At 41.2% G+C, this 26468-nt stretch overlaps 4 protein-coding genes across 4 annotated transcripts; 3 read left to right on the top strand and 1 right to left on the bottom strand.

The window, feature by feature from the left end:
- Positions 1-360: 360 nt before the first annotated feature.
- Positions 361-9487, top strand: pus7 (pseudouridine synthase 7). Its single transcript, XM_023400352.2, has 17 exons — positions 361-471; positions 668-781; positions 1949-2245; positions 2343-2427; positions 2713-2829; positions 2912-3056; positions 3933-4044; positions 4176-4253; positions 4475-4603; positions 5182-5307; positions 5392-5453; positions 5549-5709; positions 5938-6064; positions 6732-6833; positions 7199-7328; positions 7483-7574; positions 8899-9487. The coding sequence occupies exons 3-17, from the start codon at positions 1959-1961 to the stop codon at positions 9033-9035; spliced, it is 1890 nt and encodes a 629-aa protein (XP_023256120.1). The 5' UTR covers positions 361-471; positions 668-781; positions 1949-1958; the 3' UTR covers positions 9036-9487.
- A 1075-nt stretch (positions 9488-10562) lies between these two features.
- LOC111650347 (endonuclease domain-containing 1 protein-like) lies at positions 10563-12206 on the bottom strand. The gene is made up of 2 exons (XM_023400224.2): positions 11913-12206; positions 10563-11715 (listed from the first exon to the last, which is right to left on the bottom strand). Exons 1-2 carry the CDS (start codon positions 12204-12206, stop codon positions 11110-11112), a joined length of 900 nt encoding a protein of 299 aa, XP_023255992.1. The 3' UTR covers positions 10563-11109.
- Positions 12207-15436: 3230 nt separating this feature from the next.
- Positions 15437-17382, top strand: aplnr2 (apelin receptor 2). Its single transcript, XM_023400389.2, has one exon. The coding sequence runs from the start codon at positions 15485-15487 to the stop codon at positions 16946-16948; it is 1464 nt and encodes a 487-aa protein (XP_023256157.1). The 5' UTR covers positions 15437-15484; the 3' UTR covers positions 16949-17382.
- Positions 17383-17794: 412 nt separating this feature from the next.
- On the top strand, positions 17795-26441 carry hdac10 (histone deacetylase 10). Its single transcript, XM_023400303.2, has 20 exons — positions 17795-18124; positions 19277-19411; positions 19535-19631; positions 19735-19832; positions 20218-20322; positions 20420-20488; positions 20577-20703; positions 21250-21315; positions 21401-21460; positions 21659-21748; positions 22074-22180; positions 22270-22337; positions 22936-23179; positions 23358-23448; positions 23581-23666; positions 24025-24081; positions 24191-24272; positions 24633-24821; positions 24913-25072; positions 25178-26441. Exons 1-20 carry the CDS (start codon positions 18060-18062, stop codon positions 25189-25191), a joined length of 2010 nt encoding a protein of 669 aa, XP_023256071.1. The 5' UTR covers positions 17795-18059; the 3' UTR covers positions 25192-26441.
- The last annotated feature ends 27 nt before the right edge of the window (positions 26442-26468 follow it).

The raw sequence follows: 26468 nt of genomic DNA, 5'->3' as shown, positions 1-26468 counted from the left end.
TAGCTGTAATCTCTAAAGTCTAACAACTTCTACAGCACTTTCTCCTCATTACCCTGCTGATATTAGGCTACATGTCTGAGCTAATCATGACCACTGGACTGGTCATGGACTCCTCTCTTCTCTGGAGCCCTGATGGTTAGCTCATTAAAGGCCATAATAAGTTTATTTATACAGCACTTATCAAAATCAGAAATTACAAAGTGCTTTTCAAGGCAGGCATAAAAGGGAAAAAGAAACTACAAGTTGGGTGACAGTTTTTGCTTTTGAGTTGTTCATCTTTTCCAAAATAGACAATCTTTGAGTAAAGCTAACTCGAGGATTGACTGGTCTCTAACCACACATATACAGTGGGCGGGCTTTAGGGTAGGATCTGTATCCGGCACGTACACACACACACACACATACACACACGTGTGAGAAAAGCTGTCGTTGAATCCTGCTCCGGTATCTTGTAAACCTCACCAGACACAGGTATGTTAAAGCAGCTTTCTGGGAAGAAACAACAACGCGTTTCATGTTGCTTACACCGAGGTTTGCGCTTAGCTTTGCTGCTAGCTACGCTAACCTCAACCAGTGGTGTTAGCCAGCTAATCGATGGCCATGCCGATACGCTAGCAGCTCTGCTAACTTTTTGAGTGCTCAGCAGTATCTCCATTATGTCTCTTAGTGGCTGCGTCAAGCTCGGGTCCGTGAAGAAGTCTCTGCAGGTGTTCATCAGCTCAGAGACGAGACGTGTTTCCCTGAGTCACAGTTGTCTGTTGCTGCCTCATCCACACAAACGGTAAGTAAGTTGCATCATTGTCTAGGCCATTAACGTCAGTTTTGTTGTCTTTACTCGTGTTAACACCGCAGTGCAATGTTAACAGCTGTTTTTTGAGCTGATTTCAGTGACATCCCCACACCTCCACAGACTTTAGAAACATGTGAATAGTCAAAAATGATGTAGCGTAGGCCAAGTTTTCCTGATATTAAGAGGAAGAGTACTTTAGCTTACACACAGCTACAAACATGTCAAGTGTGATGATTTACATTGTGATTTAATGTAAAGCAAGGATGCAAGAGTCCTGCTGACTAGGCAGCATCATATTACTAACAAACCTAACATAATAAATATGTGTTGATATTATCAGATTAGACTCGGTCAGCAGGCTATCTTCTTGATCGCTGTCTAGCTCTTTCTAAAAAAATGTGATTTGGTAGGCACCTATATATTACTTCATGCACCCACAAGCCCCATATGGCCTTGTGTCACAATTTCTTTTTTTTAATTGAAGATTCCTCCTTGATCTAATGTGGCTTTGATTTGTCACTTTGGACAAAAGAATCTGCCAGATGAATACATTCTTATGGCTATTTTTCCCCACTGTCATGTTGGCTCTGAAACATCACAAATTAACCTATGTGTTGTCTATTCACAGGCAGTTCTTTAGACCGGATATAAATTACAGGAGGGCCAGCGAGCTCATAGAAAGACAGTAACATCAATGAGGTGGGAGAGAAAAGTCACCCACATACAGAGTTGATCATGTTAAATCCCACCTCACTTAGAGAAAGAAATCTAGTCCAATTGGGACTTTATGGCGTCTTGGTGGCTGAGGGGTTTAAGCTGCTGACCATGTGATCTAAACATCCCGATCCCTGGTTCAAGTGCAGTAAGGGTCCTTTGCAGCATGTCAACAAAGATCCCCTCTGCACTCTCTCCTTGTTTTCTTTCAGCTCTGTACTGTTCCCCCACCTAATAAAGGCAGAAATCACATCACCAGTGTATTTTTAGAAAGCTCCTTCCAGAGCCACGGAAGACATTATACAAATGTTTTTCCCAATAGGAGTATTCCCCATGATAAGTAAACCTAAATTTCAAATGCAAAATTGGTAGGGTATCCCCTTAACTGTCCTCTGTTTATATTTTTGAATTAAAACATGTTTTTTGTGTCCTCTCCCTTTCCAGTTTGGCTCTGATGGCTGAGTCAGAGCCTGTGCCTGTCCAGGTTGGAGAGAAGAGAGGCTGTCCAGAGAACAAAGGCGAAAACACACCATCAAAGAAACCCAGAGTAGAGAGTGATCACGAAAATGGAGGCCCTCCCCACCAAGACGAGGAGGAGGAGCTTGAGGGCGAGGCGGGCGAAGGAGAGGAGGATGGGGAGACCTTTGCCAATATGATGAAGCATGGTCTCACTGAGTTGGATGTGGGCATCCTGAAGTACGTCAGTGACCATGAGGGCTTCTCAGGAATCCTGAAGGAAAGGTTCGTCCTCAAGAGTCAGTAAATATTTTGCATAAGTTTCCTCAGAATGATTCAGTTTGGTTTGTTTAACAGATGATTTCTTGTGGTTTGTCCTCAGATACTCTGATTTTGTGGTGCATGAAATCAACAAACAAGGAAAGACAGTGCATTTAGACGACCTCTCCATCCCTGCCGTGGCCGAGGTAAGATACTGGATTAAATTTCAATCACAAGTTGTCTCATTAATCTTTTACTAACATGCATAGTTGTTCAAGTATGAACCTAGTCAGAGATTAAACTTGTTGTAAACTTGTTGCCATGTTTCAAATTCATCACACGTCTAGACTTGAGGTCATGGTGATAAAAATCGTTGTAAATGATATTGACAATGTTTCCAAAACTGATATTTAAAGGAAACATTTAACCTGTTTTCTCCAGTCCTGGATCAGGTCAGATGATGCTTCTCTGTGTTGTTTCTTCTATGTCAGGAAGTCCCAGAGGCTGAACAGCAGCCAAACGAATCTGATGTCCTGACTGAAGAGCAGAAGAAGGAGCTCGGAGAGCTGCAGCTCTTCAAGAATAAAGAGGGCAATGTCTCCATTGAAGTAAGTTTATGCTTACTGGATCCCTTTATGACATCAATTAAAACTCATGTAATGCCCTTACCCTTTTCCTTAACTTCTGTAGGTGATGGATGATACAAAAGAGAAGAGGACACTGGTTCACAAAGCCATCAAGACCCAGTTTCCTGGTCTGGAGACTAAGACAGAAGAAAAGGAAGGGCGCAAGTTCATAGTGGCATATCACGCTGCTGGGAAGAAAGCTCTAGCAGGTATGTAGAGAGGCGACAGGACAGCGAGCGAGTCTTAGACCGTCTATAACCAGTCAATTAATTTAAAGATCAGAGAGAGGATTTATTGCATGTTGTTTTTTGTCTGCTGCAATGCATGTGGTCACAGCTGAAATCCAGAGCAAAATACAATGCATGCTCTTGTGCGCATGAGCATGATCCACACACCTGCATGATTCTGCCCAGATCTTTACTCATAGTGGTTTTTTTAACCAGCAGCTTTTGGTTATGGACTGACCTTGTTTTTCAGTGGAATGCTCTGATTGAGATTATGACTTGGTTTGGTCAGACCAAACGCTATAAACAAAAATAAGGAAAGCAGAGACACAATATCATGGTGCATTGGGGAAAAAAAAAAAAACCTGCACCTTTTGTTGCATAAACCATTTAAATCCCACGCTCCGCTCTCAGGCCCGTGCATGAGACCTCACCTCTGACAACTCGCCCCACAGTCCATAAGAATCTCTTTCTTAGTAACATTATTCTATCCTCCTTTTGCTCTTCTCTGGTGGATAGAGGTCAAAACAACTGCAGGTAAGAACCTATTCTCCACACAGCACAGAGGAAGTGGTTAAAACCCGCATTGAGTTGTGTGTTGGTAACTAGTTGTGCTTAAGATACTCTTTTAATTTCCATCTCGTCTTGCAATATAGTGATTGAAAATGATCTTGATTAAAAGCTGAGGTTTTTGGCACAAAGATGGTTTTGATTGAGGTAACCATGCTCAGAATTGTATGGAAGAATAAAATATATAGTATAGTATAGCAGGAATATTGGGAAATTATTTAAAAAAAAAAAAAGTTTTTGTATTCTTGCGCTGTATTTCAGTCCAACTTTTTTTTTCTGTGTCCATAAAAGCACCAAGGAAACACTTCTGGCCCAAAAACCGTGGCAGTTTTTGCCACTTTGTCCTGTACAAGGAGAATAAAGACACCATGGACGCCATCAATGTGCTTTCAAAGTTCCTCAGGTCTGATTGCAGCACTTTTCATTTGCTTTGTAACAAAGTGATCATATAGCAATTGGAGATAGACCAATAGTCTATTTGCCCAGTGAAATGTTTGTAGTATAGAACCATTATGACGATGCATTTCTTTCTAGGCTCAGACCCAACATGTTTTCCTACATGGGAACCAAGGACAAGAGAGCCATCACTGTGCAGGAGATTGCTGTGCTCAAGTGAGTTTGTGTGATACTGAAGGGAAATCACTACATTTTAGTGCTGTTTTTTTGTTTTTTTTCCCCAAATTTTCTGAGGATGATTGTGAATGGCTGATACTGAATATGTTTCATCCTGCCAGTGCAGGAGGTGTCTCTGCCGTTATCAGGCAGATGATCTGTGGATGAGCTCGTTGCTCTGGAGCAGTAATTAAAGAAATCTTTCCTCTGTGTCCCAACAGGATCACAGCGGAGAGGTTGGCTCACCTCAACAAGTGCCTCATGAACCTCAAGCTGGGAAACTTTAGCTACAAAAACCATCCTCTAAAGCTCGGGGAGCTGCAGGGAAACCACTTCACTGTGGTCATCAGGTCAGACAGGAGTTTTGTTAACGTGTTATACCTCATTCCTGTGATTTGCTGTGGATGCTGAGTAGCTGTAAACTGGAGGACACGTCCAGACAGTTGAAATCTTAATGAAAATTAGTAGTTGGGTAGTTTGCTAACAAAAAGAGGGGAACATACTACACAATAGAATCGAGTCATACCTCAAATTTGGGCTACCTAACTACGTTGCAGGACCACGTTTAAATTTGTTCATATTCTAGTTCTCTGATGTAATCATTATGGTCAAAGTGCACTCGCTAACAAACACTACGTCTACGATTCTATGACTGACGAATAAGTAATAAACTGTTACCTCAGTGTGAGTCTTGTAGCATCTCCTGGTGTTAAATTAATTCACTTTCACCGCCATGTCGGTGAACTCTCAGATCTGTGGGCGAAGTCCCCCGGATTTTTATTTAAATTTGGAAATCCCTTTTATCTAGTTTTTCTTTTAGTTTTGCTTCTTGCCTCCATTTTGTAAAAAAGATACAGTATTCTCTCTGAACATACTGTGTCTAGTGTGTGTTAACACTGTATAACTTGTTGATGTCTTTGTGTATCAGGAACATCTCAGGAACAGATGAGCAGGTCCATCAGGCCCTGACATCCCTCAAGCAGACAGGTTTCATCAACTATTATGGCATGCAGCGCTTCGGCACCACAGCTGTGCCTACGCAGCACGTCGGCAGGTAAGGTCGTGACATAGAAACACTGGCATGAATTATGACAGGATGGTTTATTCAAGTGTTGTTTCCTCCTTTTGTTTGGGACAGAGCCATCTTGAGAAATGACTGGAACGAGGTGGTGGATTTGATTCTGAAACCTCGTCCTGGAGGTAACAAACTTTGATTTATTTTTTATTTTTTACTCTATTTTCTTCCCTCTGTAAAGTATTTAAAATTTTTCCTCCATCTTTATTGCTCTCTTCAGCAGAGAAAGAGTTCCTGGTCCGCTGCAGGGAGGAGTGGGCGAAGACTCAGGACCCGGAGGCAGCCCTGAAAAAGCTGCCCAACAAGCGCTGTGTGGAGGGGCAGCTGCTGCGAGGCCTGTCTATGTACGGCAAGAAGAACATCGTCACCGCCTTTGGACTGGTTGGTTTTATGCTAATAATGGAACAACATGAAAAAAGAGTCCAAAGTTACCAAAAATTCCAGTTACATTGGGCAGATGCCATGTATAACCGGATGAATGAGATAAAGCAGGATGCTACTTGGAAAAGAGCTCTCAGTACATTAACACATTAACCAATGTTTTATTTACATCCAGCAAGACAAGTTTCTACTCTCTCTGATGACTGCTGTTTTCTTTTCCCCCAACAGATCCCCCGTAACAACCGTCTGATGTACATCCACAGTTACCAGAGCGTGGTGTGGAACACGATGGTGAGCCGGAGGATCGAAGCCTTCGGCCTGAAGGCGGTTGAGGGGGACCTGGTGCTCAGAGGAAGTTAGTGGTTCATCTTTTCTTTCAGCTCACTAATGTTGATTTTGACATTTTGGGAAATAGGCCTTTTTTCTTTCTTATGTGAAAATCCCAATTTTCTAGGGTTTGATTGGATTAAACAAATAAGAAATTACATTTTAACAGGTCTGGTAGGCAGATTTAGTTCCTCTGACCGAGCCAGGCTAGCCATGTCCATCTGTTTTCAGTCTTTATGCAACACTAAGCTAACATCATATTTTACATACAGTCAGAGCATATTATTGATGCTCATTTAATTTTCAGCTAGACAGCAAATATGCATTTCTCACAATGGTTTTCACTGTAGCTTCTTTAAAGAATCTTATCCAAAGAATCTTAAATATATTAAACATTTTAACTAATAAACTGTAAGTGTTTTCCAAAATGTTATTATTATTATTATTATTATTATTTTTATTATTATTTTGTAGGTCCTCCAAAAGCATCCAAAACAAAGCATTTCCAATTTGTCAACCTGCTATTATCCGAATTAGGTTTATAGGAGATATAATATTGCAGATTTCCAACCAATAATCAGTGTCGTTTGACCGACTGTGGCAAATATCAAATCATGTAAAATGTGTGTAATAATCATGGGATTATTGATTATTGATTATTGACTATTGACGTTGTCTGTGATCTGTTCATGAAGCCACAGCACATGTGCTGTCTGCAGAGGAGGCTGAGAGTCACACCATCCATGACATTGTGATGCCACTCCCTGGGTTTGATGTCATTTACCCCGCTCACCACGGTAAGAAGCGGCTCTGTGTGATTTTGATAGCTGTAAAAATAACATTGGGTGGTTTTAACACCAATAAATACACGAATATGGTCACACATGGTTCCTCTATCTTACATACCCAGACATTCACCCGAGGGGCTTTTAAACTCTTTTAATCTTAAATGGGTAAAAATGTTAACAAGAAAAACTGCTGATAAAAAGGTACATGAAAGAAATGTACAACAAAATAAACATATCAGAACTGACTAGAAGAAGAAACAGGATTAAAGGAACGTATTAAGTGAATCTACAGCAGAAACATAAATGAAAGGAAAATATTAAATATTTGAATTAGTTGTGTTGCATCATCAATAATTGTTATGTGTTTCTGTCAGTGGGTAAAGGTTACAGGGAGCTGCTCTCTGCAGACAAGCTGGACATCGACAACATGAGGCACAAAGTGAAGGACTACTCTCTGGCTGGAGCCTACAGACGCATCATCATCAGACCCAGCGATGTCAGCTGGTTAGCAGACCTCTCCAGTGTCTTATCTTTAAATGCACCAACACTTAAAATAATGCAGCTGTTAATTGCGTACTGCGGTTATTTCAGTGCTGTAATTGTGCATAGTGGTCTATATAAACTGGTGTGTTGTGGTGTTTCTGTCTGTTGTGTGCAGGGAGGTGATTCAGTATGACGACCCCAGGATCTCCCTGGTGCACAGTGATTTTGAGAAACTGGAGAACAAACCTGCCCCAGTCTTCAACAAAGGTAAGTTCATGTTTGCCTGTTTGTCTTTAAACTGCTTTCTGGGTAGATCTGTGGACCACCATCAAATGTTTTTCCCAGTGTGATTCAGTTAAAAGCCTTTTCGGGGAATTTATTACAGATAGTAGAGAGGAAATGAGGGAGAGTCAACAAAGATTTCCGGCAAGACTCAGAAATGTAGCTGTTCATGGTTGTGAATCAGTTTATGCACCTAGTTGGACACTTATAAATATATGTATTATTATTATTATTATTATTACATGTGTAAAACTGTAGGAGATCAGTTTAAACAGATTTTGTCCAGATTTTATTTCTTGCTCCAAAGAAAACAGTTTTCTTGTAACAGCAGGTTACAGTAAATAAGGTCCAGTGAAGGGCAGCTCAAAATACGCTTCTACTTCAAAGACGATGGGGGGAAAAAATTGTGACACCATGCAAATTAGTTGCTGAGCATGCAGCAGAGGTCTTCAAAGCTATTGAAAAATAAAAACAATAAATGGTCAAACTTAAGCCTGTTGATGCTGTTTTCACCCACAAAAATCCTCAAAATCTTCACTGGTAAGATTTCACATTTTCTGTTGTTTTTTAAATAAAAACTAGATCTATTGAGACAAGGACATGCAATAGCTGGACTGTACCATGTCCATCAGTTTTCTAGAGCAGAAATAATAAATTTTTCAAGTAGTAATGCCAAATAGTTGATGGCCCAGCATGAGAAATTGCTGCTTGTTCTTGTTTTGCATCATGGTAAACTGGATATCTTTGGGTTGTAGACTGTTGGTCGGACTAAACAATATGTTTCTAACGCCACCTCAGGCTCTGAGAAATTTCCTTTTTCACTGTTTTCTGACATTTAAATGATTATTGGAGAAAATAATTAGTTTAATGGAAATAACTGTTGGTTGCAGCCCTGGGGTTTTTCCTTTTTTAACTTCGATGACGGTGGCATACGCTTAGAAAGCCAATAATATGTAAATATTATAAGGTGTAAAGATGCATGAATCAGTAACCTCATGTCTTGACTCCATAAAATAGATATCAAGAGCACAAGGTTGTTTGTAGGGCGGTAACTAACGATTATTTTTATTATTACCTGTTGATTATTTTGTCAGATTAATGTCAGAAGATTGAAAAATGTCCATCAGAGGTTCTCATAGTCCAGTGAGACAAAACAAAAGAGGAATATCTTGTTTTTGTCCCAAAACCCCAAAGATATTAATTTTACTAATTGTTACATTTTGAGAAAAAAAAAACAACTGATTATCTAAATAGTTTCAGATTAATGTTGCATACATACAGTACAGTGTTTCTTTCCATTACCCAACAGAGGGGAAGTACCGGGCTCTGCGGATGGAGTTTTCTCTGCCTCCTTCAACGTATGCTACTATGGCAATCCGAGAGGTCCTCAAGTTGGACACCAGCATCAAAAAACAGACGCAGCTCAACACCACCTGGTTCAACTGAGACTAAAACACACTCCGGCATTGACCAGACTGCTGCTGCAGGCTGCAAAACACCCGACGACTGTGGCTACTAACCGTTGTGAGTGTTTTAAGTGTATTGTGTGTGAGAGAGTATGTGAGTGAGTGATTGGGTTCTATGTGAACCCAAATGTTATTTCTTTGAAGTACAAAGAGCAACAAATACCATTATTCAACTGCTTCTTTTTTTTAAATAATGTTTTTACTTGCTCTAAAAGGTTTCATTGCTGCAACGATTCAGCATCTTTTGACAGCGACTTAAGTCAGCCCTGTGCTTTCAGAGTGCTCTCACATACAGTAATCCCCGCTGCACAGGCTGACCAGCATGCCTGGTTTGTACAGAAATGGGTTTTTGCTTCTTTTTTTTTTCTTTTTTTTTCTTTTTTTAAATTGAATGAAAAGAGAAATAAAAACATTATTTAAAGGTTGCGTTTACCATGTGCAGTCTGTCATTGATTGTTATTGTTAATGTGGTGCTGTGTCTTAACTTGGTTTCTTTCCATCATGAGGGTTTTAGAAATAGTTCTATGTAGTAATAATCTTTTTATACAGAAAGACAAGGGTGTGTCTCCCCCACAGAAAGCCTTTTAACCACTAATGTGACCTACACTGTCTCCCTCTACTGGCCGTCAGAGCTAAGTGTCTCTCCAATGAAGGATCTGAAATGTATTTTGGGCTCTTTATCAGTCTGCTGCTGGTCAAAACAGACACTGTGGAGCTGACCATCTGGCACTGTGGCATATGCCAGCTGGCAGGACCCAGCTGCCTCCTCAAACCAAATGCGATTACTAATCATATCACTCACCCTGGGGCCATGTCTGCCCTCCTAGTTTTGGATCATTTCTTTATTTTTATGTTTTGATGGTAATGTTTGTAGCATCTATGACCTGCTGTTACAAAGCACAACTAAAGAGGTCTGACTAGGTCCAGAGGAATGGTAATGGGAGAAACATTATAATTTTTTATTTTTACATCTCACTTTATTTAAACTCAATTTTTATCATTGTGTTGTTTGTGATCCAAATGTAAACAAAAGGGTTTCCCCACCACAAACGCAGAACCCACTTCATTACTGCTTTTTATTCTGATCAAGAAACACATTATCACATCTAGAAGTAAAACAAATAAGTAAAATATGCATAATGTTAATAGCCTTGTCATTTATAGGGAAAAAACTCCCTAAATGAAATGGGGATATTGTCTCGGTTTTTGCTGAATTTGTCTTGAGTCTTACAAAGAGAGGAGCAGAGTAATGCTGCAGCTTAAGAGGCTGGATGTGAAAATGTAAAACTCTTGGTCTAATCTGTCTGTGCTGAACAAAAGGCTTACACAGGCAGGTGTAGTTCCCAGTCATGAAGAGGATAAGATAAAGTGAATGAAGAGTACAGCCCCGTATGCTGTGGGTTTATCATAGTGAGCGTATGCACAACAAAAGCTTGTTAAGCTTCTCCCATCTAATCCAACACAATTGAAATTATAACCAAGGAAAATATATGGAGAACTAGTAAAGTTTCAGATATTACTTGAGATTTTTATTTCATATGCCAACATTGGGGACTGTACATTTTGTATGTCACAAAACCTAAGCTCAAAGCTCCACTTAGTAGCTTTTCAGAGCTTTCAGCTACATCATCTTCAGGTCTTCTTCAGTAGAAATGCATCTCTGAAAAGCCAGTAAGTGAGATTATCCTGTTCTACTGCGTATTTTTCTTTTTCAACAAAATCTACAGAGTAAGTAATGGGTAATATAAGTAAAGATTAGTCTAGTTATTAAGCAAATCAGGGTGCTAGTGGTGAGAAGAACATGTCAGGCCCAAGCAAAATGAAATTATTTCCTAAATCTGAAACCCACAGAGCAATTACCTGCAAAACTTAATTGTATAATAGAAATCAAAGCTATGTGAGCCACTCTTTTTATTTAATAGATCAGTTTAAATGAATATTATTATATGATATTATGAAATGATTCATTCTTAATCAGCTGCTAAATGTTGCATCCTACTGACAGTGATGTAAATATGAAGCTATACTAAATCTGATGGACCATCCTCATGTTTTCAAAGCAGGTGCAGGCCACTGTTGGCACTATTAGGAGACACACAGTTGTCATAGAAGATCTGGAAAGAGCTTTGAACATAAGTGACCTTCTTCAGGAAGTCCTCCAGCTGCTGCACCGTCATCTCCTGAACCCTATTATTCTCGCTGTCGTTGAGCCCGTAAGCTGCAAACGTTGGCAACTTGGAGCGCTCAGAGTACGGTGCATTGTGGTCAAAATCAATACAACAGTAGGCCGACCAGAAGTAGGTGGGGATGCCCAGGCGGTTGATGTTCTGGCGGCGGATTGTGTGACCCGAGGTGGTGATCCCGGTGACCACATAGGCGCTGCCTCGGCAGTAGTTGTTGAGCCGCCTGCGGATGGTGTGCTCGTGCGTTTTCCAGGGACCAATGTTGAACTCTCGCACCTGAGGGACCACATTTGTCAGAGTGTAGGTGGCTGCCTTGTCGTCGGGATGGGCCTGGTGCTCGTCTGGATTCAGCTGTCCACGCTCGAAGATGACAGTGTTAGAGTAGTCGTCGAGGATGGCCTGTGCATCTTCAAAACTCTTATGAATGTTTTCAGAAGGGAACTGCTGCATGTCTCTGGGGCCAGACACTGTGGACAGCTGCCAGGATGAACAATGTCATTATTAAAAAGCAAAAAAATCTGTTTACAATACAGTAAATAGATTACAATAAATAAATTCCCAAATATGACTAATTCCTGAAGGGTTGCTCCAAAATCTCTTCCCATACACACCTGAAATGTTTCATATTTAAAGTCTTAAGCTGCATAAACAGCAAATACAAAAAACACCCCTACCTGTGGCTCATACATCCAAGGCACATCTACTTTCTTGGAGCCGTCTGAGCGCTTGAAAATGTACGCAGAATAAACAGGGATGTGGTTGAAGGTGTCATACAGAGTCACAAATCGAGGTTTTCCCTCATAGAACTGGCAAATCTTCTTGAACGGCTGCTCCTCGAGCCCTCGAGGCTGTGTGCCCATGTACAGGAACTGTTTACACTCAGGAGAGAAGCTTTCCTGCACCTCAGCTCCTGCCATCACAACGATAACCAGGCAGATCAGGCCTTGATATGTTATGTGGGCAATCATGACGAAAAGTGCACTATGTCCCCACGGTGCATTTAATCCCTCTGAAAAGCTGTCCTGCTGTGTGGAGTCAGCCTCATACCATCTCAGGCATATTATGCAAATTCTTATCTTTCTCCCTGTACAAGTGTCCAAACCATTACCATGTTTGAAAAGCCAGTAACCAGCAGCAGTAGCCGTCACCGGCACAGCCAACTCTTTTCAGGGTTGTAGTTCGGCTGGGAATTGAATGTGAGGCTGCCAAAAGCCATGAAGTAGTCCCACTGTAGAAGCTATAAAAAAAAAAAAACAGAACAGGAGTGTGACAGTGTCAGTGAAGAAAAGTGCACAGGCATGAAAAATAGCATTAATGATGATTCTGTTCCATTCAGTCCATGTCAGAGTGTCTGCACCATCCTGAGAGGTGATCTAATGAACCAAAAGAAGTGAGAACACTTGTGTTCTAGGGGCTTTAACAACATCTCAACTGTGATCAAAGCCAAATTTTAAGGACAATGCAGTCATTTAATATGTTTAATGTTTCAGATCTTGAATTCAAGCCTATTGCTAATTTTGGATGAACAGAGGTTACAGCTGACTGCACTAACTCCCATCTGTGCCAAAAGCCTTTTATAGGCATATTATGACATCTTTTATCAGGCTGGCTTAGAGAATGGTTGATCAAGCACACCCAGAATAGAAAAACTTCCTGGTGGCTCCGTCCACTGTAACTGTTAAAACAAATAAATTAACACTCTCACAAATAAAGTTTTGTTTTTTTTTTATCGCTGACATTTTGACCTGCTACAGTATGAAGGGCACAGGTGCTACTATGGACACTGATGATAGGTCTGTTTTATTCAGCTGGTTAATGAAGGCAGTGTGACAGTGAGCCAGCATGAACAACAGCAGCATTGTTAACTTTATGATTTACACCTGTGGCTTTCCTGCTGGGACATGTCAAAATGTTCACAATGAGCGCTGGATCGTGCTAAGTATAGAAACAATATTTTTTACAATAAGTGCTGTCTTACAGCACAATGTGCATCTCCATTGGTCCAACCCTGTTGTTTCCCACTGTGACGCTCAGCCACTGTTTCCCCCTCAATGAATGTTATATTTACCCTTTCTTTCTTTCCCTCTCAGTAAGTACAGTTGTGTGTGTGTGTGTGTGTGTGTGTGTGTGTGTGTGTGTGTGTGTGTGTGTGTGTGTGTGTGTGTACACACACTGGCATGTCTCAGTGAGAGAAAAGACCAATGTTTTTTAGAAACATCTGTTTCCATAACAACAGGTTGATGGCAGCGTGACCTCTGCCCCTATAGAAACAAACACTTCCTGTTTACATGTTGGATCATCTTCAGTGTTTACACTGTACCCCATGCTGACCTAGTATCTGTCCATCTTAGATGTAACGGTAACTGTGGTTGAGAAACAGCATTTAAAATCGCCATTATTTTAAAGCAGAGCTACATCTCTTGTATGAAAAGAGCTCTATAAATAAAGTGCATTATTTTTCATTATTATTAGAATCTCCCAGGAACAAAAAGAAAAAAAAGAAAAGCCTCTAATGTCCCATGAAAACTATGTTTTATTATCATCTTCTAGGGTGAAGTTACGATGATGTCGACATCTTCTTTGAGAGACTTGTCACAGTGGAGATAAGTGAGGGGTTGCTGAGTACAAGATATGAGGACTCTTTATTAACTACCTGGAAACCTTGGATTCTGTTGACCTTTACTTTTAATAAATGCCTGTTAACCTGAATAAAACTGAATGATGAGTACACTGCTTTCAAAACTGGTGGGCTGGAAAAAGCCTGAAACAGCATTTAGCCTATGCAACATATAAAACTGTCATTGAACAGATTTGTTTTGTGCTGTGAAGTGGCAGCCTCCTTATGGCGAGAGACAACACAGCTGTGAGTGAGCATCTACTTTCATCTGAAAACCTTTCTTTTTGTTACACCGGGTGTGTACAGATCATGGTGTGAAGGCCTTTTTTCTTTACATGTATTCATGAAGGCTGCCTCACACACACGTCCACTCCTCTACTCTGACATTGTGGTCTGACGATGCGTGTGAGGGCTGTTAGCTGTTGTTTGTCCTCAGTGTGGGTTGTTACATTTGACCTCCATGTGTTTGAACGTGTGAGAATCCGGGAACAAAGAGTGTGTGTGTGTGTGTGTCTCGCTTGTGTACTGTCATGTGCGTTTGGATGTGTTTGTGTCTTTGCATAGAGAATATGAGCAGCACAGAGAATCGGGGTGGGATCTGTTTGTGTGTCTCGAGTTTGTGTGTGTTCACAGGGGGGGGGGGTTATTGTGTCTCTCGGGAGGGGAGTGTGTTTGTGTTGAGCGGGGGGTGTTTGCAGGTCTCGTAACTCTCTGCAGGGGTGGTCTGGGTTTAAGAACAAGAGAAAGGAGGGCCCTGTGTGTGTGTGTGTTTGTGTGTGTGTGCGCGCACGCTCCTGTGTATATATATTCAGACTTAAGAAGAAGACACACCTTCCTCAGCTGACACAGTATAGATGCAGAGATTGAGAGACAGTGAAATGAGAGGAGACAGGATGAGAGGGCAGACACTGACTTTTGCTCCTCAATGATCATCACACAGTTATAAGAATTTCCGCGAGGATTTCATCAAAGCTGCAGCCTGAGGTAAGTGTCTGTAGAGAGCCTCATCGTGATTCCTCACAGGACTTGGCCCTTATTTAGGATAACTTTAGTGTTTCCATTTCATCTGACTTTATATGTCTACTCAGATCCCTTTTTTTTTTGTTACTGCCTTGGTCTCTGATGTGATGCAGCGCCCTCTCCAGTGTGCAGTAAGAATAAAAAGCTGTGAGCTTAAAGGTGGCAGCAAAGTCACAGAAGGTGTTAAAATTGTTTTTTTTAAAAAAGGAGTAGGATGAGCATCAGAGGAGCTAAAATTACACGCGGTAACATTTTGGGGTTGTGTGCAGGACAGATTCATCTTAAGACTAAACTCCTTGACTAATCTGTGTGAAGCTAAACTTTGATTTGTTATAAGCTATGCGTGTAGAATATTTACAGTGTTTGCTTCTGTGGGAAAGGTGTATGAATCTCACGAGGTGCAGAAGGAGATGTGAAAGTGAAAAGGGGGACAACCAATTCACAACTGGAACCAGGACCCAAAACCTCATATCTAAAACAGTTGTACCAGTGCAGGAGTTTTGACCTTTTGCTTCTAATCGACTTCCTAATAACTTCCGTCTCAGCAGGAAAGCACTGCAGCCTGCTGTGATTTTAATGGAAACTCATTTTATGTGAAAAACACAGGAGATGGACAGACAGATGTCAGATGCTGACCTCCTCATCTCCCCCTCTCCCTCTCCCCCTCCCCTCTTCCACTGCGACTACACCGACTGGTCTCCCTCCTTCTCCATCATCCCATCTGTCTACCTGCTGGCTTTCCTGGTTGGTTGCCTCGGCAACACCCTGGTGCTCTGGGTCTACCTGGACCGAGCTGAGGGGAGGAGAACGAGGACCAGAGAGAAAAAACAAACTGGAGTTGGAAGGCTTTGTTGCGCCCACATTTTCAGAAGCAGTCAGCAGAACATTGACAGACCTGGTAGAGTTCAGCACGAGAGAAAAAACTGTGGATTTTCCTCGGGACAAAACTACAGACCCTCTTCTCACTCCTCCGCCTCCACCTCCCCCTCCAATCCTCCCTCCATGCCTCGCCCCTCTCGCTCACTGACAGACTCTCTGATAGCCAGCCTGGCGTTGGCTGACCTCTGCTTCCTTGTGACCCTCCCTCTGTGGGCTGTCTACACAGCCATGGGTTACCACTGGCCCTTTGGGCAACCCCTCTGCCAAATCAGCAGCTTCCTCACTGCTCTCAACATGTATGCCAGCGTGTTCAGCCTCAGCATGCTCAGTGTGGAGCGGTACTGGGTTCTGACCGGACGCCGCCACTCCGGCCACCATGCCCCGCGGAGGTGCCCCAGCAGGGCTTTGTGGATACTCGGGGGAGTGTGGGCGCTGGCGGGGGTGTTGGCGCTTCCTGGTTTGCTGCTGCGCTCCGTCCAGGAGGTGGAGCTAGACTCTGAATCTGAGGATGATTGGCAGCTAGAGCCTGCTGACTCTGGATCAGTCTTCCTCTCCTGCCAGATGGATTACTCCATGCTGATGGGAGCAGAGCTGGAGGAGGCAGAAAAAGAGAGGGCAGAGATGTGGTGGATGGCCGCCCTGAGTCTTAAATCAACTCTAATTGGCTTCCTGCTCCCTCTTGTCATCTTGCTGGTCTGCTACTGCTCACTGGCCCAGCTCCTCAGCAGGCATTTTGGACAGGGCCCTCGCCCTGACCGCAGACGTCAGCGCAGACTCCTCAGGGTCATCGTCACTTTAGTGATGGCCTTCTTTCTGTGCTGGCTGCCCCTGCATGTTAATAAGACTGTGTCCATGCTGCTAGAATTTGGTTTTGTCCCATACTCCTGTTCTTTAGATCAGATTTTACTGGCTGCTCAGCCCTACGTCACCTGTTTAGCTTACCTCAACTCCTGCCTTAACCCTCTCCTCTACGCTGCCTGTGATCCCTCTTTCAGGAAGAGATGCAGAGGAGCTCTCCTCATGCTGTGTAGAACAAGTAGAAGAGGAGCAGAGGGAGCGAGGGAAGGAAAGAAGGATGAAGGAGAGGAAGAGAAAGAAGAGAGGAGCTCAGCTTTTCCCACAAGAACACAGGAGACAGACAGGACAGTCGAGGAGATGGTGGGGGAGGTGGGTGGCATGGTGGCTGAAGGGTGAGAGGCCACAGGAACGATGGCTCAACTTCCAAGAATATAACTGTCTACAAATGAAAAGGTTAACCTTAAATCTAATTTCACCTTGAAGTGTGAAGACATCAAGTTATGCTGTTGCTTAAGAACAGTAGCACTATGTGACAGTCATTTTTGAACTTGTGTTGTTGTTGAAGACAATTGACGCCTACAACAGACTCAGACTCTGGAAGACATGGTGTCAAATGTCAATATTTTCAAAATAAACATCTTCCATCATATGTACATTTATAATTATAATTCACTGTCTCCAGTCCGAACATTTCCCACAGGAAATATGCCACCACTTCCCCAGAGATAGTCCCTGGCTAAAGCAAATATTCTGGTCATATGATCTGTTTCTATATTTTAGCTATACCCTGAATTGTTTATTGATTTTTGTTGCACTGTTTTTATTGTAGTTTCCCCATTAAAAATGCATCCTGTAAACTCACATTTGTCTTTTTTTTTTGATTGACGTTTTTGACTTTTCTTCATTACATGAAAAGGAGGTATATAGACATAGTAACACATGTAAAAAGAAAAACAAAAAAAATCCTGGCTAAAGGTTCCTAGGTTGATATGAGTGTAGAGTATGTTTAGATTACACTGAGGTGTAAAGTGAGTGGAGGCAAGCTCTGATGAAGAAACCAGTTCGTAGAGAAATGAAAGAGGAAGCAAAAATAGCAGCTAAATAGCAGCACCATGGGTGTATTTCTCCTTTTTATTTCAAAGAATACTGTTACTAACAGTCTGCACGGAACCTGCAGCCTCGAGGTCCCCTGCACCCCGCCCACAGGGTGGCGCTGATGATCCATTGAACTGTTAGACAACCTCCATGAAACTAGTTTGACTTAAGGACTTCACTCATGTCCACATGAGCCGACCACACTGTTTAAATTGTGTGATGCAGAATATAAGGGAGCTGCTTACGCTGAAAGTCGGGAAGTCTGGATAAAGCTGCTTACTAATCGATTCACTTTGAAATTTGTTCGTGCACAGTTTATATTAGAAACAGTCTGCCACAGGAAGACACTGCTGCACTGCAGAAACGCTGGTGCATGTGTTGCAGTCCCACTGCTGGACTGGTTTGAAAAGTAATGAAGATGGGAACAGCGTTGATCTATGATGAGGAGATGACCAATTACAAACTGCTCTGGGTTGAGTAAGTATACACACAGTTTGGTGCATACTGCACAGCTAGCTGTTAGCTTGCTAATCAAGTGAACTTGGATGAATGTAACGTGAGCTTTCCAGTGTTTATCCACTGGGTAACTGTCGCTACACTTAACCTATTTTCATCCCTCTGTGCTCAGAGACTTTTAACTGTTCGTTCAGGTAACGTTACTTAACTACTGTAACGTCAGGTAAGATAACTGCTACGAGCTATAATCTTAGGGAAACCAAAGTGTAATGGGTTAAATATTTGATAATTTCATTGCACGAATTAGTAAGTAATTGATTGAATAATTAGTGTCCTCTAATTATTTAACGCATTCTCTATCGCGTTAAATTACTCTGGTGGTAGGAACTGAAGTTGCAGATTGTTGTTGCTAGTCCAGTCGCTTAGTGAAGAGCACTAACTTCCGTTAGCTCCCTAAGCTAACAGCTATATCAATGTGCCCTCAATTTACTAAGTTGAACTTCAATTTTCATTTTCTCGTCATCGTTTTTTTCATACGGTTTTATTGTTGCTGTGCACATTGCTTTAGCACTTTTATTTTACTCCTTGCTGTGTCTGCTAAACTTACAGCTGTATTCATTCAGTTCAAAATAAACAAAACTGCAAATCCAAATGTTCGATTTTGGGTATACATCGGTATTTTGGCAGTCAGACACAACGTCAGCGTAACTTTGACATAATTTCACACATTTTAAGTGAGGTTCTTGTGTTTGGGTTGGTGCCATGTGTTTTGTGTGCACATTAAACACACAGTTACAGTTGCAGTTATAGTTGATGGTTTGCATTGAAAGTTAACTGTGAAACTGCTTTTTAACTGAATTAAAAATACATTAAAAAAATTGCAGTACATATTCTTCATTATGTCTTATTAACACTGAAGACTTGACTTCTCCCGTCACATTTCATTTGTTAAATGGTTTTTAAACTGTTTCTGCAAAGAACTGGCAAAGATTGCAAAAAAAACCCCAAAAAACTGAACTACTAATTTAGTAAATTTTGTAAAACCTTAATTTCACATGCTCAAAAACAAAATCAGTTGTCCCTAGTGAGCATTCACTACTTCACATACACATCTAGAACACAAGTCAACACAGAATCCAAACCCCTGTGTCTGAAATGTTTCTCTTTCTCCAGTCCAGCATGTAAGATCGAAGTACCTGAGCGTCTGACAGTGAGTCATGAAGCTTTGGTCAAGAGCGGTCTGGCTGATCGCTGTGTGTCCGTACCGGTACGTGAGGCGACAGACGCAGACATTCTGCTGGTTCACAGGTCAGTCCTGATCTTGACAAAGATCTCCCACCTGGTTCAGTTTGTTATACTAATTCTGGTCATGCAGCTGAGATAAAATACTTATAATCACTCTGTTACGTGCACTTTTTCTGGTACCAACAGTGAGGAATACCTGGAGGCAGTGAAGAAGACCCCTTACATGACTCTGGAGGACCTGAAGGAGTTCACCCTCCAATACGGCGACGTCTACTTCCACCCAGTTAGTCCAAAACTCAAAGATACTTATTTGTATCTCATTTTTGTTCATTCAGTGGTAATTGTAATTCAGTGGTATGGTAATTGATTCTCATTAACTCTCTTAGAACATCTATCACTGTGCCAAGCTGGCTGCAGGAGCCGCTCTGCAACTGGTGGACAGTGTTATGACGGGGAAGGTGAGGAATGGCATGGCTCTGGTCAGGTGAGGCTGTTTAAGCAGTGAGACACAGCAGTGCTGATATGTACTCTGATGCTGCATTGAGTGTTTGACTGGAAGGATTAGATACTGTTAACAGAGTGGAAAACGGATGCGACGGTAGAAGTCAACAGAGATGTTTTATTCAGGATAGAATTGGCTTGTGGTCAAAAGACGTGTGCACATTGTTCCACAACTGCAACATCTGTCTATTGAGAGAATCTGTGTTTGCTCAGAGTAAAGAGCAGTGATGAGATATGGACTGAACCAAAACATTGAGGATTATAAAATATAAACTGGTACTGAGAATCATGTTGTATTTCATTTATCTAAAAAAGTGAAGATCTTTATGGTTCCAGTTGAAATGTGTCATTTAACTTCTCTGTCACAGACCACCAGGACACCACAGTATGCGCAGTGCTGCCAATGGTTTCTGCGTGTTCAACAATGTGGCTATAGCAGCTCGATATGCAAAGCAAAAATATGGAGTAAAAAGGTGTCGTGACTTGATTTATTTTGTTTGTTAATTCTGGAAGAACGTACTGTATTGATTCTGTCTCCATGTATTTATTTACGTCTTTGTGTTTTTTCAGGGTGTTGATAGTTGACTGGGATATACATCATGGTCAAGGGGTGCAGTACTGTTTTGAGGATGATCCAAGGTGAGTCTCTTAAAGATCCTGAATTGTTCATGTGGATGTTGTCTCGTCTTCTGCCATAATAAATTCTGCATTCTACGTTTTGCCCCAGCGTGCTCTACTTCTCATGGCACCGCTATGAGCATCAGAAATTCTGGCCTCAACTTAGAGAGTCAGACTTTGACAGTGTCGGCAAAGAGAGAGGGGCTGGATTCAATATAAATGTGCCATGGAACAAGGTGAGTAACCGCTGAAATTATTATTGTTATGTACTTGTTAATTGGCTAGGTCGCCTTTGTACAAATGTTCCTTGCTTTATCTTGGACTCTGTTTTTTTGTGTTGACTGAAACAAAATAATGGAAAGAGAGTAAATGTGCTGATGTGCAGTAAAATTAATAGCATTTTTCTAGAAATGATACAAAAAATTGAATGAAAGAACAGCACAAAGATCATTTTTAATACGTTACACTTAAGGCTGCAACTTATATTGATTATTAGTATCCATTATTGATTAATTAATGAGTCACTAATAAATGTCAAAAACTGTCAAAAGCCTAAAGTGGTGTTTTGATGTTCTGACCACCAGGTAACACAGGTTCACACAGGTTCACACTGGCTCACAAAGGAGCAACAAGCACCTTTAACCAGTTTTGAGACTGAAAACAAAGAATGTTTTCATCATGTAAAACACATCGTCAGTCAACAAACTAACTGTCTTTGTTGTGCGCATAAGATTGCTCGTACCAGTGTTTTTATTTAAGAGGTCATGTTATGATATTTTCAGGTGGGAATGCAGAACAGAGACTATCTGTCAGTCTTCTGTCATCTCCTTCTGCCTGTGGCGTACGAGGTGAGACAGGAAAATTCACACTTTGCTGACAGACGGTCTGATGTGTTGGACATGATTCATCTGAGCTTGTGGTTCTTTATCACAGTTTTGCCCAGACTTGGTGTTGGTTTGTGCGGGCTTTGACTCAGCCATCGGTGACCCAGAGGTACTGAAAATAAATTACTATAATCAAACTTAAAATGCAGTTGGAATATTTCTGCGGATCCTTTCTTGTGTATGTTGAATTTACGCAGTATCATATGCATGATCAACCTTTGCACTGTAAAACTGTCCAGTGTCCAGTGTTTTCCGTCATTGGAACGTGACGTGCTGAGCTAACCTTCGCGATGGTCTGTGATTTCAGGGGGAAATGTGCGCCACTCCAGACATATTTGCCCACCTCACTCACCTTCTGATGAACCTTGCGGGAGGCAAATTGTGTGCTGTGCTGGAGGTCAGTCTGTCGTCGTCATGCTACACAAAAAAACTCTTACTAACATGAACACAAATGCAACAAATATGTTCTTTAAATATATGTTTATCTCTTTTAACACCTGCCCTCCTGGATACACGATCATTTCAGTTTGTTTTCCACTGTATCCGTTGGATTATTTTTAAGACGGTGTATTCTTTTTTAAAAAAGAAGTCTAATCTATTGAGACATACAGTATTATACAGTCATTTTTTGCACTGTGCCCACAGTCTTGGACAGTTTAACATAGTTCTAGCGACCTCTGTGCGTAACAGAAAGTTGTAAAAGGTTTTACTGTGTTTTCCAGGGAGGCTACAACTTGACTTCCCTCGCCCAGTCTGTGTGTCAGACAGTTCAAACGTTGCTTGGAGATCCTGCACCTCGACCTGCAAACCTCTACGGTCCCTGTACAAGGTCTTTCTCTCAGTCAGTTTAGGCGTCAAACCTGGTCCTGTATGTGTGTGTGTTTTACAACTGCAGTGAATTTATTTTTCTCTTTTCAGTGCACTTGAGTCCCTTCACTGTGCTCGATCAGCTCATAGACAGTACTGGTCCTGCCTCAAACATGCAGGTATAACTTCTACATAAATTATGTTTTGAGCTTTTCCTTAAAAAGTTGAAAGTTCACATTGCACATCTATAATGTCAGAGTAAAAACAAAAGGATCAAAATCGATGCAATAGAACCAGAGTTGTTGTCTTTTTTTTTTTTTTAGTCCATATGTTCTTCTTCTTCTTCTTATCAATCCTGGTGGCTACATTGCAATTCTAACTACTGAGGGTTTGGTTGGAGATTCAGATGTGTTACCCTAATGTAGCAGCTAATGTAGCTTCAAGCCGTTAGCCTCAAGCAGCGGTGAGGAACAGCTATGGAGGCCTGGTAAACTCATTTATTTCTAACTCCACACCTCCACATTTTTTTTCATGTAGTCTTGAACCTCAGAGGCGCTGACTCAGACTTTGTGCATTTTATACAGCTGTTTTACATCTGCAGTAGTACTTTCCAACTCCTGTAAACCGACTTTGATGTGTAATATTGGTGGAATTTCTCCTTTAATTAGCCAATGTCCCAACCAGAGAGCTGACCTGGAGTACTTCATGATTACCTCATGTCACTTTTATATTTTACATTCACTGCTTGATAAAACATTTTATCCCTCTTTCCTCCAGCTGATCTACCCTCCTCTGATATCAGCACCAAGCGCATTAAACTGGCGGAAGAAGAAGAAAACACAGAGGATAAAGGAGAAGAAAAGAAAAGTGCAGAGGAAAAGGTGTGGCCAGAGCCTCCGAGACGAGTCACTCCTGCTGTTCGTGCTGCTGTGGTGCTCCCTGATGGTGTCGCCTGCCCTGACGGATGTAAACACTTTGGTTCATCAGAGGATATCCCCCCGCTCATGGTCGACAACCTCAAGTATGGAGCTGTGGTTGGTCACCGTCCACTGAAGTTTAACGTTATTCATAGTGCTCAAATTTATTTCTTATTATTCACACAGGGAGAGTTGGTGCATGTATTCAAAATAAAAAATTCTAATCATGATTTTTTTTTTCCTACATTATTCAAAAATGTGTTTCTTTTTTGCCTCACTCAGAGAGAATTTCCTTGAAGATGTAGAGGACAGTGATGCTTCCTCCACCCTCTCCAGTCTTATTGCCCTTGTAGAGAAAATGATAAAGAACGAGGTAAAGTCAGGATATTTATTTGTGTCTCATCTTGCTGTGATCCGGCCTGCTTGTAAATACACTGCTTCTTTCGCTGACCTGCGTGCACGAGGCTCCAGGCTTCTATAATTATATTTAATTACTGCCTCGCAGATCTGCAGCGGCTTGGCGCTGGTCCATGACGTCTCCATGGCGATGAAGTCTGTTGTCCAGTATGCTGCATCTGCACTCAGGAACCGGTATAACAATGTCGATCTAAACTGTACATACCCTGACTGTATGTTTTTAATATAGGCTGTCTTGCTGGAAACGCCCTGCACTTAAAAGGACTGGTTCAACATTTTAAGAAATATGCTTATGCTGAAAGTTAGATGAGAAGGTTGATACCACTCTCATGTTTGAAGCATTAACAATAACAGCTCCCTTGAACTCAAAGCACAATATCTATAAGTATAACAGCATCTAAGGGCAGAAATTCCTTGAAATAACCAGTTGACTTCATTAGATATGAGTCAACCAGCAGAGGACATACCAGTGATGTTTACATGTTGAAGGATATTTTATTGTCTGATTTGATGCGGCTTCCTCTTATTGCAGGGTTTTGGTTGTGTGTGTCGGAGACGGGAAAGTCCCGAGTCACATCACTGAAGACGGGTGATTATCATTTGTGATTAAAGACTTGTTCCCCTTTTAGCAAATGAAACAAAGCTAATAATCTGCAAAAGCACAAACACCATGGCAACGAAAATGTTTCTGTGTTTAGGGAAACAGTCGTGGTGCAGTTCAGCGACAAGGAGTCAGATGAACAGATGTGCAAATATTACATTCCCGTGTGTCTGAAGAAGGTACTGTGTGTGTTTGATACTTGATATTCTCTCTGTGTTTATGTGTAGTTCTGTACTGGATGCTAATTCAGTAGTACTGTTTTCTTTCTATATGATCATATTATGACAAAGTTTTTCCTCCAAGATATTGTGGCTATAAAATTGTATCTTAATAAGTGTAATCTATATATTTATTGAACTCTGAACCCACGCTTGAATTTTTACAATTTAGTTTTAGAACATTGCAGTAAATATTGTACGTTACAAAGACATTTATCTAGTCCATATTGTCCATGACTGTGTGTGTCACATTAGATTTATGTGTTTTTTCGAAATTTCCAATGGAAACACATCCCACATGTGTTTGTTGTCCTCCTGCAGGGCCTCAGTGACGTGTCCGGGTTCATACAGGCCGTGTTGGGCCTCCTCCTGCCTCTGGGATACGAGTACAACCCCAGTCTGGTTCTGTTGGTTCGGATGTCAGATAATGGACTGTCTGAGAGTGTGTGGCTACAGCTAACGGGTCTGCTGCAAGGCCTCGCACAAGGACACATGCTGGTACTCATGCAGGTAAGAAGGTTGGGGCCAATTTTATAACAGTACAGTGAATGCAGTTTTATTCTTTGTTTGTGCAGAAGGACAAGTTTTGAGTTTCTTTCAGGAAGGTGAGGAGGCATGTGTCGGGCCTACAGCTTCCTCCCTCCTCGGGGACCCTGCCCCTTCTTTAGGACAGCTTCTGGCCCCTCCACCGGAGGATGTGGAGTCTGTGGAGAGCCTGAGACACAGGCTGAAGGCTGACTGGAAACTACTACAGACCACAGGTGAACAGCAGCATCACGTATAAACATGACACATAAGCTGACATCCTCGGAGTTTAGAAACTGATCTGCACTATAATAACTGGAGTTTCTGTCTCCTGAAAACAGCACAAGATACTTGAAGAGGTGCAGAGCACCGAAGCTGATTCTGCTTATTTTTGTAAAAAAGAAAAAAAAAATCTGAAGCATTTCAAGTCTTGATACAATTTTGTATTTTTTCTAAGTTTTATTGTTTGAAATTGAAATGATTGAAATTCATGAAAATATTGTAAATGCCATGGTTGATTAATCTGCATTGACAGGGTTTTGATACATAGATTAACACACGGCAACAGCTCTGCTGTAATGCTGTAAACCTTTGTTTACATCAACAATGTTTGGGACATTCACAGTTTAATGAATTCTGATGAGGTGAAAAACACATGGTATTTTTTCCATCTGTAAATCAAACACTAATGTTTTTATGAATAGACTGAATCGACCTTTAAATAATGAAAAGCTGATAGCAATTGAAATGATGTAGACCCTTAAAAATGAGAGAGCACTAGCTAACAGCTGACAATAGTTTATCATTACTTTAATATAAACCCAGTTCTACTCTCGTTAGTTAAACTCTTTAATATTATTGTTTTTATAATTTGTCTCTACATTTTTATAAATGATACCACATTACTAAATAAAATCTTAAAGTAAATTTTAAATAACTTTTATATTGACCTGGTGACAACCAACTGACGTTCATGTGTGGTTTGTAAATTGGGGATGTGATGCTTGTCTCAATAGAGTGTCTGAACTTCAGCCTTCTTCTCTGTTGATTTGATGCAATGACAGAAATAAAGGCCCAGTTTTGAGAGGAGGTGACAGAAACACCAAAACATTATTCTGTTTGCCAAACAGCAAATGTGGTCGCCAAAGGGTCGCCCAAACACTTCAGGCAACCTTTACACTAAAAGATAAATGATGAAGATGTAAGAAGAACCAGAAATCAGTAAGTGAATGCATCTGAAGCTCTGATCACTACATCACTGCATTTACAGCCTCAGAGAGCACTGTTGGCAGACGTGCATCAAATCAATGGAGAAAAACTGCAGCAGTTGCAGCTCAGCCACATTTCACCGTCTTCATTTCTTCACCAAAAGCTAAAAGGTGGACTTCTGAGATTAAATTCTATCCAAATAATTATGTACTTTAATATTTCATCACAAAATGTAGAGGTTTGCACATTGGGAGACTGTATTTAAGGGCTATTCTGTGGAAAATCTTCATTGTTTAACAATATATAAATATAACACTCAGCATTTGGATCTTTTACTTGGCTATAAAAGTCAAAATCACATGACAAAAAATAAATAATACTCAACTACAAGTGAAAGTATTGCATTCGAAATCTTACTTATGC

Source organism: Seriola lalandi, unplaced genomic scaffold (assembly GCF_002814215.2).
Source record: "Seriola lalandi dorsalis isolate HSWRI2012SDOR001 ecotype SW California unplaced genomic scaffold, Sedor1 jcf7180002052274, whole genome shotgun sequence".
NCBI lineage: Eukaryota > Metazoa > Chordata > Actinopteri > Carangiformes > Carangidae > Seriola > Seriola lalandi.
Note: the sequence above shows the minus strand (reverse complement) of the source record. Positions and strands in the feature narration are given on the sequence as shown.